We start from the raw sequence: 11,235 nt of genomic DNA on the forward strand, positions 1-11,235 counted from the left end.
TCATAGGAGAGGAGCTGTCTGCCTCTCCCCAGTACAAAGCACTCCAATGCAATGGTGCTTTCAGCCAAGCCTGAGCAGGTGAAAAGGTGTCTTGGCTGCTGTCTGTACACGTGGCTTAGCCTTCCCCCAGAAGCAGAGGGGATGATCCCAAGCTGTGCTTGGGATCTCGGCTTGCTTCTCACCAGGTCATGGCTGAGATCACCAGCAGGAGCCCTGACAGGGTGATGTGCTGCTGCTGGTGCCCCACTGGCTCTGCAGCGGGATCTTCTCTCAGGACTGTAAAGCCAGTGCTGAACCCAGAGGGAGAGAGGGGTGTTTGGAGGAAACGAGCAGAACTCAGTAAGGAAGAAGGAGAAACCTTTTTTGTTGCCAGTGTAAATCCTGACTGCAGATGAAAGCGCTGCTCTGAGACTTGAAGTCTTTTTGAGGCTGCTAGAGGGAATTGCTACTGGGGCACACACAGAGCGCGCTGTACCTGCCGGCAGGAGCTGTGCACCTCGCCCAGTGCAGGGCGAAAGTGCGATAGTTAAGGAGGGCTTGGCAAAGCATCCAAGGAGGAGCGTGAACCTGGCACAAGGAGCTGCCGCAACTGCGGTGCGCTTGCCAGCCGCTCTTCCTTCCCCACCCAGAGCGTGTCTTAAGCATGCTGCTGCAGGGGCAGAAATAGTGTGGTTTCTCCCACCGGGGCTTCCAGTAGGGGCAGAGCTGGAGCTGGAAATGGCTCCTGGTCAGAGGCAGCATCCCTCGCCTTTAGGTTTGGGAGCGCTAGCTGTCTTCCTGGTGTGCCTAGCTGTTTGCTGGTAACATGCATAGTGTTCAGTTGTACCAAGTAAGCTGCTGCACGAAGGAAGGCAGCAGAAGGAACGGGAGAGCCATGCCTGTGGTTATGATGGAGCCTTGCAGCCAAAAGCAGCAGAGGCCTTCCAGCTGAAATGCCACCACAAAGCACCAAGAAGCTGGTGGGGCATTTCCGGAGGGGCCTTTGTCTTGTCCCAAACCTAGGAGTTTTTTAGAAATCTTGCAAGCTGTGTCACATCTCTCACCTCATCTCTTGGCCAAAGGAATGGTTTGTGGAGGCTTTTGCCAATGGCACAGCCTCATCTCTGTTGTGAGCTTTTTATTGATGGAGCACATGGCCAACGCATGTGAATGTTTATTCTCTGTTGCAAGAAATGTGGGCTACATGCTTGGTAAATTACTGGTCTCGCCAAAAGTTCAGGGACTATAATGGCACTTTCACAGGGAAAGGGATGGAGTAGGTAACTTGTAATTACTATGAATACAATTTTAAAAAACAAAGTCAAGTTTTTCCTATGCCTAAAGACAAACCTAGCTAGAAAGTTACTTTTAATAAGAAATTTAACAAGGCTAAAGCAATGCAGAATGTACTTTGACAATATTTTTTTTTAAAAAAAAAGATTGGAACACAAGCTAGCTGCTCTCACTAACCTAAAACTGCCCCTTTTTACCTGAAAGTTTGGCTTAGCAATTAACTGCTCATAAATACTGTGAGGAGCTGAGCCAAAGAGTAGCTACAGAAGGGAAATCCTTTACATACTGGTTAGTTGCCACTCATGCCAACTAACTGTGGTGGCACTGCAGCCCCACAAGCCAGGTGCTGCTGCTGAGGAGTGCAGGGATCCCCTGCACCCTCTGAAGGTGAGGACACCCAGGAACTCTGCAGGCAGCACTTTTCCTGGAAGAGTGGGGTCTCGGGGGTGCTTTTGGTTGTTAGCAGCCCCAGATACCCAGTTTTTCTTAATACAAGCATCAATGATTTTATATCCTGATGGAGAGACTTCTAATAGCACAGGATTATGATACGCACAGAATAGGAATGCAAAATCGGGGGTGGGGGTGGGGTGGGGGGGTGGGGATGGGATATCCCAAACTCGTATGCTTTGCGTAGCTGTGAACTGGTGTTATGCAAGTAAAATGACCTGGCTGCTGAGAGCAACCTGGTGTGTGGATAAAAGTGTCAGTGCAGCTGTGACTTGTATTGCCTGTATCCCCATTGGTGCCACAGGTAGGACTGCTTATGGGTTGCCCTGTTTCTGACGAGAGTAACTTGTAGGAGAGAGGGAACAAAAAGACTGAATGGAGCCTCTGTCTCTCTGCTCACAGTATGGTCTCTCTTCCAGCTTAGCCAAGCCTCTGAACCACAGCTGCAACCAGGCCAGGATGATGTGTATAATGTAAGTAACTACTGCTTTTGTTTGTTTTCAAATCTGCTACCCAGACAGACCTTTCTGGGTGCTTATAGATAATGAATTGCCTGTGGATCAGAAACACACTGGATGACCCAGCTAATGCAAAACGTTATACCGAGGTGTGCAGCACAGCAGTTGTAAGGAGGAAAGATAAAAGCCCTCAAGGGCAGGTTCTGTTGTCACTTATCTGGCTGGATGCTAGATATATCTATCAGCTGTAGGTTCCCGATTTGATCCACTGAGCTGAAGGTATACCAGGAACCCAGACCGTTTCAGAGGCGGTGTGCTGCACCACGTAACATGTCTGCGAGAGCTCTGTGTGTGTGTGTGCAGCCACTGGACTGTTACATATGATGTGCACCCCCCAGTTTCTCACCCGACCCTCGGTGACTGGCTTGCAGCTCTTGCTGATCACCGTTCCCTGGGCTGCTCACAGGCATGCCACCACCGGTGTTGCCGATGTTCTTTGATGTGGGCTGGAGAAAGGGCAAACGCCCAGGAATGCTGTGTTGCTGACTTTGGGCAACTGTGGCTCTTGTACCATCGGGTAGGTGGGGCCTGAGTCATCACAGCCCAGCTGTCTCGTCCCAGAGCTTTCCTGGTGTACCAGGTCATACCAGAGGTGTGCCTCGTCCACTGTACCCTGATCATAGCCAGCATCAGGTGGCTTTTTAGGCAGTGAAGGAGGACTGAAACAAGATCCTGTCTGTCATCCCTAGCTAATATGCTCACTCACGGCAGCATTAAACTTCAGCTATTTTTGCTATGTCTAGTTGTCTTTTGATTTTAATTTTTTTCTCTCACGCTTTTGACCATAGCCACATCCTGTGATGAGTTCTACTGTTTAACTGTGTAATGTATGAACACTAATGCATTTTTTTTCAGTTAAAGGAGTGTTGCCTGTCACCCTTTAATAGCACTCTGTCAGCTGTGTTATTCTGACCTGAAATCTCTCCTTTGCCCTCTTTCAAGGTAACATTTCCCAGCTAAGAAATGTGTTTGGCATCAAATTGTTATAGCTTCATGATGCCAATTTAATTGAGCTGCTCTGCAAGAAAAATCAAGCTCATGGATCTTCACCCACCAGTGGGAGAGAAAGCATGGAAGTCAGAGTCCCTCCCCCTCACGCACTCTCCTTTTCAGGTCATTTCTACTTAAGAAATGTTCTTGATGCAATGGCTTGCAGTTTTATGCAGCACAGACTACTCTATCAGTTCCATGGCTTAGTTGTAGACATTTTTGTTGACAGTTGCATTAAGGGGTAAAAATAATTTCTAGCTCAGTTATAGTACTCATGAAGTTGGACACCAAGCTGGGTTCCCTTTCTTTTCCTGTGTTAAGTCAAGATCTATTTTCTCATCATCATAATGACCGTCACTGCTTCTTGCTTCCTTGTTTCAGAAACTGTCTCGTGGACACAGAGATGAATATGATGTTCTGGGGGCAAAGCGAGGTGCAGACCCTGAGCTGGGTGGGAGACACCAGGTAACTTCCTCCCACACATGGACCTTTTTTTCTTCTAATCTGGTTCCTTCCTTCTTGTGTCTAACCGCTGTTTAGACATGCAAACCTTCCCCCTTCCCATTTGATCTTTGCCCCTTGTGCCCCCCCCCCATCACTTTGCTGAGAGCTTGCAGCCACCCAGAATAGGAAGTGACACCCACCCTTGTGGCGGATGTGGAGCAGGCAAGGCAGGAGTGGGTGTTTCACGAGAGCTCGCTGCTTGTGATGCTGCCAAACAAGTGCCAAGAAAAGTAAAGCAGCAGCCAAAACAACTGTTTCTGCTGCAGGGCCCAACAGTTTCAAAGGAAAAAGGAGGGGAAACCTTGTGCATCGGTGTGTAGGGGTTGCCTGCAGGTGACAGCTGTAGGGATTGAGCAGAGAAGAGCTAAGTTTTATCAATTATTAAAACTAATTTAATTTTCCAGAGAACAACTTGTCTTAACAGAGCCTTAGGGGTGGAGGCAAGATGGGCTGTAAGAGGCATGGCACCCCCATAGAGCTGTAGCTGTGCCTTAGAGCAAATGCACAGGCACATACAAGGTGGTAGGGGATGCTGGTAGTGCAACACATAGGCAACTTTCTTCTTTTGTTTTACAGCAGAGAAGAAAGAACCCTCAGGAGACTGTCTACACTGTAAGTAGTGAGAGCTGGAGGGAGGGGTGGCTGGAAATAGGAGTTTCTATTTCATAGGAGACTCCCCCCCCACCCCCCCAATTTCAGCTTTGGTTCAAACTTAATAGTTGCTTTCAAAGACTTCCCTCCTACCTTCCCCTTTTGCTAGAAAATTTCTGCTCCCTTCACCATAAGACAAAAACATTGACTCTCTGGGTGGATAAGGAAAAGAATTTGGATCAAGATACCTGCTGATCCCTTTATGTTAGCCATTAGTGACTAACCAACCTGGGTCCCATGTGACTGATGCTGCAGTATTTTATGCGCTTGTTCTCCAGCCTCTCTGACTGTTTTCTGACAAAGGCTAAATGCCAGTGCATCTCAGAGTGGCTGCTTAGGAGCCTGTTGATTTAACTGATTTAACTCTGGCTGAATGTGGTGGTCTGTGTTCCAAAGGATAGATACATGAATGCTAATGCTTATGTCTTAACTCAGGTTTTTCTGGGTGTTTGGTGCTTGCTGAGAAGTGAGCTTCTTTCCAAGACTGGCCTTCATCACTACTGAATCAGAAGCTCTGATCACAGCTGGTCATAAACATTTGGGAACTGCTTCCCTGGATGGAGGAAGGAAGAGCTCCTCTTTCTTAACCTTCACCCTGCAGTGTTAGACTTCCCTTTTCTCTGGGCCTGAGCTGCATATTTAAGTCTGTCTCCTGAACAAATGCTGCTTAAAGCTTTTCTTTGGAGAGCTTTGATTGTAGTATCTGGCGCTAGTCTAGATAAATGACTTGGTTGAGTGTAGAGTTATATTCATTTAAGTGTTTGGAGATGAGGTGGTATCGATACGCTAAGCAAATTTGATCACATATAGCATCTACATAAGAGCACATCGATCAAGTCCCACCATTGTCCCTTCTTTGGAATATGATGAAGGCAGCCCCAAGAAGCACAGGCTTGGAGTGCAGTCACCCAGGGGTTGGCTTGGCTTTTCCAGTAACATGCTGACTCTTTCCCCCTCTCTGCTTGCAGTCACTGCAGAAGGACAAGATGGGTGAGGCATACAGTGAAATCGGAAAGAAAGGAGAGGTGAGTCCTACCTTCCTTCCTGGTGAAAGCCTGGGATGAAAAATTCTTCACTGCCAGTCCCTTACAGAGCAGTAGCCCCAGCTGCACGTAGGTGCCTTGCACAAGGAAGTCCTTGTGTTGCACAGCATGTACAGGCGCAGCTGAGAGCAGTTACCTATTTCCTGTAGTAACCAGCAGGTTACTGGTGCAGCAGTAGGACAGGCATGTAGCTATAGCATTATAGTAGGCATAAAACAAGGTGGAGATCAGACAGTAAGCTTTTTCCCATCAATATTAGAAACACAGCCTATACACCAGCACCGTCCCTGGGCAGATTGAATAATGTCAAGGGAAAACATTTCAACTTTTGGACAGAAAAATTCTGATAGCTGCCCCAGCTGAGGAGGCAGAGGGCATGAGATGGGTGAGGAATAGTTGAAGAAAATGTCTGGTTTCAAATGCTGCAACATCTGTGGCCCAGCAACTCACAGTAGTTGAGGACATTGCTCCAGAGCAATTCAGAGCTGGAGGTTCAGTTTCCCCTCTATGGGCTGTCGAGGCTGGTCTGGCTTTATCGACACAAGTAAGCATTTGCAAGCTTCTCCTTGTGCCTCTCTTCAGAAAAGTAATGGGGGAAACATTCTCCTTCCTCTACTCTCAAATGTTTAAGAAGGAACACATCAGGTATATCTCAAGGTAGTGGCAAATGGATAGTTTTAGCTCTGTGCACAAACTGCTGGGGGAGGGAAGCTTGTGTTGAAAACAAACCATCTGGGGACACTGTTCATGGCAAAATGAAAAATTGCTGTGACCTACACAGGTTCTATTTTATGTCAAAGTGTCTTATATATGTAACCTTTCATTTCCCTCTGAAACATGAAAAAAGGGGTATTTCAAAACAAAGTTTAGTGTTGAGAAATGCTGAAGCAACACCAATATTTAACACCCTCCCCTTTTTTATTCGAATACCCCTCTGCCATAGTCAAGCTCATAGTCAAGTTATGAGCTATGGGTTTATAAAGTCGCACCATGTTTTTATGAATGTTTCTGTTACTGGTGGGATGGGAACACCAAACCGCTTGCCTCATTCTAGATATATGATCATTTAACAGGCTGCTGCAATTTTAACTGTGGCAGGCACGACTCCTTGCCATGTGTTTGATACAGTCAGTACTCTGCTGCGGTGAGGCCATAGGCTTGACATGCCAGCCTCCATCCAGGGGGCTGTAAGCTCTGCTGTCCCTGATTCTCACTTGGAAATTGCACTCTCATGCACAAATTGGCTACTTTGCCTGGCAGCTCCCCCTACCCCTGGGACTGCAGCAGCAAATGGGTTCAAGGAGGAGGTTTTTCTTTTTACCTGGTTGGTGTGAGTGACCTTGTTTGTGTGCTCTATTTGCCATGACAGGCCCAGTACCTATTTTACTAAATCCTGCGTGACTCTGTCCTCAGACAGCCTTATCTGCAGCTCCTTTGAACATCTAGAGAGCTTACAAAAGGTGTGCGGGAGAATTTACTTACTTACTTACCCATGTCTGTCCAATAGAGGGCAGAGTCCCTCGGACACCAGCTGACATGCAGTAACTCAAAAAACACAGCCCCATTTCTTCCCGGTGTGGCTTCAGCTCATGAAACAATCGGTGTCTATAGGAACACTGCCAAATCTCTATACATACAGTAAATCAAAGAAATAGCAGCATTATAACAGTATGACAGGAAAATATGTCAGTAACCCAAAATAATTTCCTTTTATTTCTAGTCCTTGCTATTTTCTCCTTCACAGCCCTTGCCGCGTGTCTGAGCTGGTCCAGACTTAGCAGGTGCTTTCCCTCCTGTGCAGTGGGTGTCCAGGCCAACCACAGCTGCTGACCCTCAGTACAGGATGGGGGAAGTTGGGGGTTTCTTTCATTTTGCATAATCGTGAAAGCACCCATTAATCCATGCTTGCTTTTCTTTCCCAAAGCAGCAGAGGCGGCGAGGCAAAGGGAATGAAGGTGTCTACCAGGTAAGCAACACATCCAGCAGCTGCTCCCCTCATCTAGCTTCATGGCTTAATTGTAGCCTGTAGTTACATATCTAACCTAAACTGTTAACGATGCATGATGAAGCAGAGCTTTCTAAGCAGTTACTCAGATTTAGGGCAAAGACCACACTGCTGGTACTTTGATAAAGTGGCTGAACAATTCTAAATACAACTGGCAGGAACACTTGTTCAGCTGCTCTGGCAGGAACTATTTCCACAGTCCTGCATCTTGGAGAACCACCTTTTCACTGCGGCTGATGATGCATACAGTTTGGTCTCAGAATTGTTTACTGCTTAAATGGAAACCTTCAGGTTGCCAAACAGCTGTCATAACTCAAAGAATCAGTGGTTCAGCCCATCTCACTGTAGCGTACAGAGCACAAACTGGTGAGAACCTCCAGCCCCTTGGTGCACTGGGGGGGGGGGGGGGGGTTGTTCAGTGTTGCACACACATAACAGAGGGCAAGGAGTCCATCAGTAAGGCCTTATTTGGGCCACCGTACGTAATTGTTCCAAAATGCATTTTACTTTCTGTAGAAGCCTGTACATTGCCACTGACATCTCAAAATGACAAAAAAAAATATATATATATATAAAAAAGTGCTTCTGATGCAGCACATGCCAGGAAGTTTTCCTGTAACACAGCATATTTGTAGCTAATGGCATCTTTCTCCATAACCTGCTCTACTGAGATAGTCACAGGTAGCTGATAAGAAGCACTATCTTATCATGGTACTCAGTATGCCACTAAATATTCATAGCAGAGGAGTGAAGGGTAGCTAGAAGTGTTACAAGTGGGTACCACCTGTCTTACTAAATACTCACTCTCAGAAGCCCCGGTTACCTCTGCTCTGGCAGCCTCCTTGGCTGACCTGTGACTCTGTAACTCACACGTTACAGCTGACTTACCACCACCAGAGCAGGCTGGCAGGAGAAGGACTGCTGCATCACAGGAAGGGGTGCAAGGGGATGCTTCCCAGGGTTCACAGCCATCTGAAGCCCTGCCGCCAACTTAGAGGTGCATCTGACTTCCCTTCTAAATTAAAGAGAAGTCCAGAAAAGAAAGTTCATGATTTAATATCTATTCATTTAGTTAGCAGACAAGGTTCACTCTAGCATCAGTTAGCTCTTAATAGTCAATAATATGCAAATAAAATGTACTCGAAAGATCTATATAACCAGTGAGGATGAGTTGCTGTAGTCATATGTTCATAACAGTTATTCAGGATGTATCTTGCCTTCAGGTAAGTGATAGCTATTGATAGCATACAAAGACTAAGGAATCACTCATCAATAAAAACCTCTGTAGGGAAAAAAAATTAAATAAATAAATTAGAATTATGCTGCTGAGCCCCTGCCACCCTTTTCCTGGCCAGTCAGATGGGGAGAACTAAGCACTCACACTCGTACCTCACCTGTTTTTCAGGGACTCAGTACAGCGACCAAGGACACTTACGATGCTCTCCAAATGCAGCCTTTGCCCCCCCGCTAAGTGGGAGTCGCAGATGGGATGGGCAAGAGTGAGAGATGCTCACCTGCTTTGCGGAGGAGAGGAGAGGAAGCCTTGTTCATCCAAAACAAACGCTGTGTATTTTCTCAGTACAAAAACCTACTTTGGCTGGTGCGCAGAGGGAGTATGTCTGGACTTGGTCAGTCCCTTCTCCCTTCCCTCCTGAATCATGTAACTGCAAGCTTTAGCTATTGAAGTGTACATATCTGTAAAGTTGTTTCCTATAGCAGTGGTTACTAGGCTGATTTTTGTAAGATTTGTGTTGTGGGACCAGACCACACCTACTAAACACAGCTGTTTCTGTAGCTCCTACTTGCCTTCCAGGGCTATCACAACATGCAATGATGGTTTCATTGGGTTTAAAGAACATGTAAAGATAGGGCTGTAGTTATTTCCTGTAGTATTTATCTTAAGACTATTTGACACAGGCCAGCTAAACTTTTTGCTTTAAATTTACCTTTTAAAAACTGTTTCAGTGGAGGATGACTTTTTTCTTTAATTGTAAAAAGTGAAGCGATGTTAGTGTAGTGAAGGACAGAGGCTGAATGCCAGCTTTTCAATATGAAGAAAAAGAGCACTAAGCTCCAAGAAAAGAGCAAGCAATGGCATTGCCACTCATCCAGCACCTGGAGCTAAACAAGAGCCAGGTAACCTGCAAAAGAGACTTCTCAGAATGCAGAAGATACCCCTGTTGCAATGAAAACAAGGAGAATGGACTCTGATAAAGAGAGTAATACTGGAAAAACCAGGAAAACTCACCCTGGAGAATCCCATTTGGCTGGAACAGCTGCCCCCTCACATTAGCAACATCTGCAACTATCACTGCAGAAGACACTCCCCTTGTAAGAGCTGGTATGGCAATTCTGATGTTAGAAACAGACCAAAACTATCACTTCTGGGCAACAGAAACTGTACAAAAGCCAATGTAAATGCAGTTTCCAAACCAGTCTATCATCAGTTTACCTTTAAAAGATGATGCAGGGATCATTCCAAAGAGATACTAGTTCAACAATGTAATGCATTTTTGCTGAATTAATAAAGTTAGTGTCAAAGACCTGTGTGTGCGTGTGCACAGTGAACAGCTGTGAAAATGGTACAAGCCCATTAAGGTGATGCATTCAGTGTGGCTGGAACAATTTACACTCAGCAGCATAATCTTCTAGGCAAGCTGAGGAGGACAGTATTCCCACAGGAGCTTCTAAAGACGTCCTGGGAGGTGGGATGGGATGTTGGAAAAATGCTGTAAGCCCAAGGTAACAGGGACACTCGCCTCCTGCTGCATTCTCAAGTTTTGCCAGTGACTTAAAAGACTGTGCAATGAAGCCTCTAAACAACTCGGCAAGGACAAAAACAGCCCAGCAAAATAAAGGGTATTTTAACTCAGGTCAGGAGCTGGGCAGTTCATTCCACCAGTCCAGACAGAGGGATCGGAGACTAAAGCAAGACTGTGGGAACAAGAGCTGCCACTGCAGGGCCTGCCCAGATGAGGTTACCTGGTCCTTTCTTAAGGGACTGGGTTAGCAGCAGAAGAACCTGCTGAAATTGCTTCTATGTAAATTACAAGGCTGTGCCTAACTTCTTAAGCAGTAAAGCTGTACCTGCAGTAGGTGCTTGTAGCTTTTGAAGAATATTTCAAAGATACTAAATTAGCACAAAAAAAGTAAGCTGAGACATCCTATGCATGGCAATGAATGTTTCTTGCAAAGAATTTCCTAGATCCCTTACTGTTCTGCAATGACAAGAAAAATCTGAGAGAATTGGGCAATACCTCAAAGATCTGAGCTGGAAACTACAGTACAGTTGCTACTGCAAAGCACTCTTCTTCTTGATGCAAGAATAGACAGTACTGAAAATAGCTTGCTTTTTTTTTTTTAAATCATGATGATAACCACATTTGCAAGATGTAGAAGTAAAAAGTTTAGGCAGTCATAAAATACCAAGCACTAAACACAGAAGAAATGCTTGGGGGGGGGGGGGGGGGGGGGGGGGGGTGTGGAAATTACCTTTATGCTCTTTATATATAAACGGATATTGATTTCAAAAAGCACCCAACGCTTGTTTTGGGGACACTCACCGTAGGTGTGAGCCGAGTCTTCTCTTTGCCTTCAGGAAGCAACTGAAGCCGTTTTTTCTTTTGGGAAAGGAGTCGATAATACAGGAGTAGAACAAAAGCTTCAGGCAGAGTGCAAAAAAACCTGGGCTCTCCTCCATTTTGACAAGACAAAGAGCATGAAAGTAGAATCTTCTGGCCCAGTTTGATGCATCCCGGGGGAAGGGGAATTAGCCTTCCCCTGACACATTTAAAAAACTACA

General features: G+C 45.9%; 2 protein-coding genes across 13 annotated transcripts in view; one reads left to right on the forward strand and one right to left on the reverse strand.

Annotated features, from left to right (window-relative positions):
- The window catches only part of CD247 (CD247 molecule), a 59,228-nt gene extending 48,863 nt beyond the window's left edge, over positions 1-10,365 (forward strand). Inside the window, exons 3-8 of one of the 2 annotated variants that reach the window (XM_049824359.1) lie at positions 2,142-2,195; positions 3,612-3,695; positions 4,311-4,346; positions 5,354-5,410; positions 7,353-7,394; positions 8,839-10,365. In XM_049824359.1, coding sequence (XP_049680316.1) covers positions 2,142-2,195; positions 3,612-3,695; positions 4,311-4,346; positions 5,354-5,410; positions 7,353-7,394; positions 8,839-8,904 — 339 coding nt within the window. In that variant the 3' untranslated portion in view covers positions 8,905-10,365. The remainder of the gene's footprint in view (positions 1-2,141; positions 2,196-3,611; positions 3,696-4,310; positions 4,347-5,353; positions 5,411-7,352; positions 7,395-8,838) is intronic. The other variant, XM_049824360.1, reaches the window with a different exon arrangement.
- POU2F1 (POU class 2 homeobox 1) overlaps positions 1-11,235 on the reverse strand; it is a 146,262-nt gene that overhangs the window by 13,800 nt on the left and 121,227 nt on the right. For 9 of the 11 annotated variants that reach the window (XR_007508994.1, XR_007509000.1, XR_007508997.1 and 6 more), the window contains 2 exons: positions 10,997-11,230; positions 5,422-8,448 (listed from right to left, as the gene is read on the reverse strand). The gene's annotated coding sequence lies outside the window, so the exon portion shown is untranslated. The remainder of the gene's footprint in view (positions 1-5,421; positions 8,449-10,996; positions 11,231-11,235) is intronic. The other 2 variants (XR_007508991.1, XR_007508992.1) reach the window with 2 other exon arrangements.

The sequence above is a fragment of the Accipiter gentilis genome, chromosome 21 (assembly GCF_929443795.1).
Source record: "Accipiter gentilis chromosome 21, bAccGen1.1, whole genome shotgun sequence".
Taxonomy (NCBI): Eukaryota; Metazoa; Chordata; class Aves; order Accipitriformes; family Accipitridae; genus Astur; species Astur gentilis.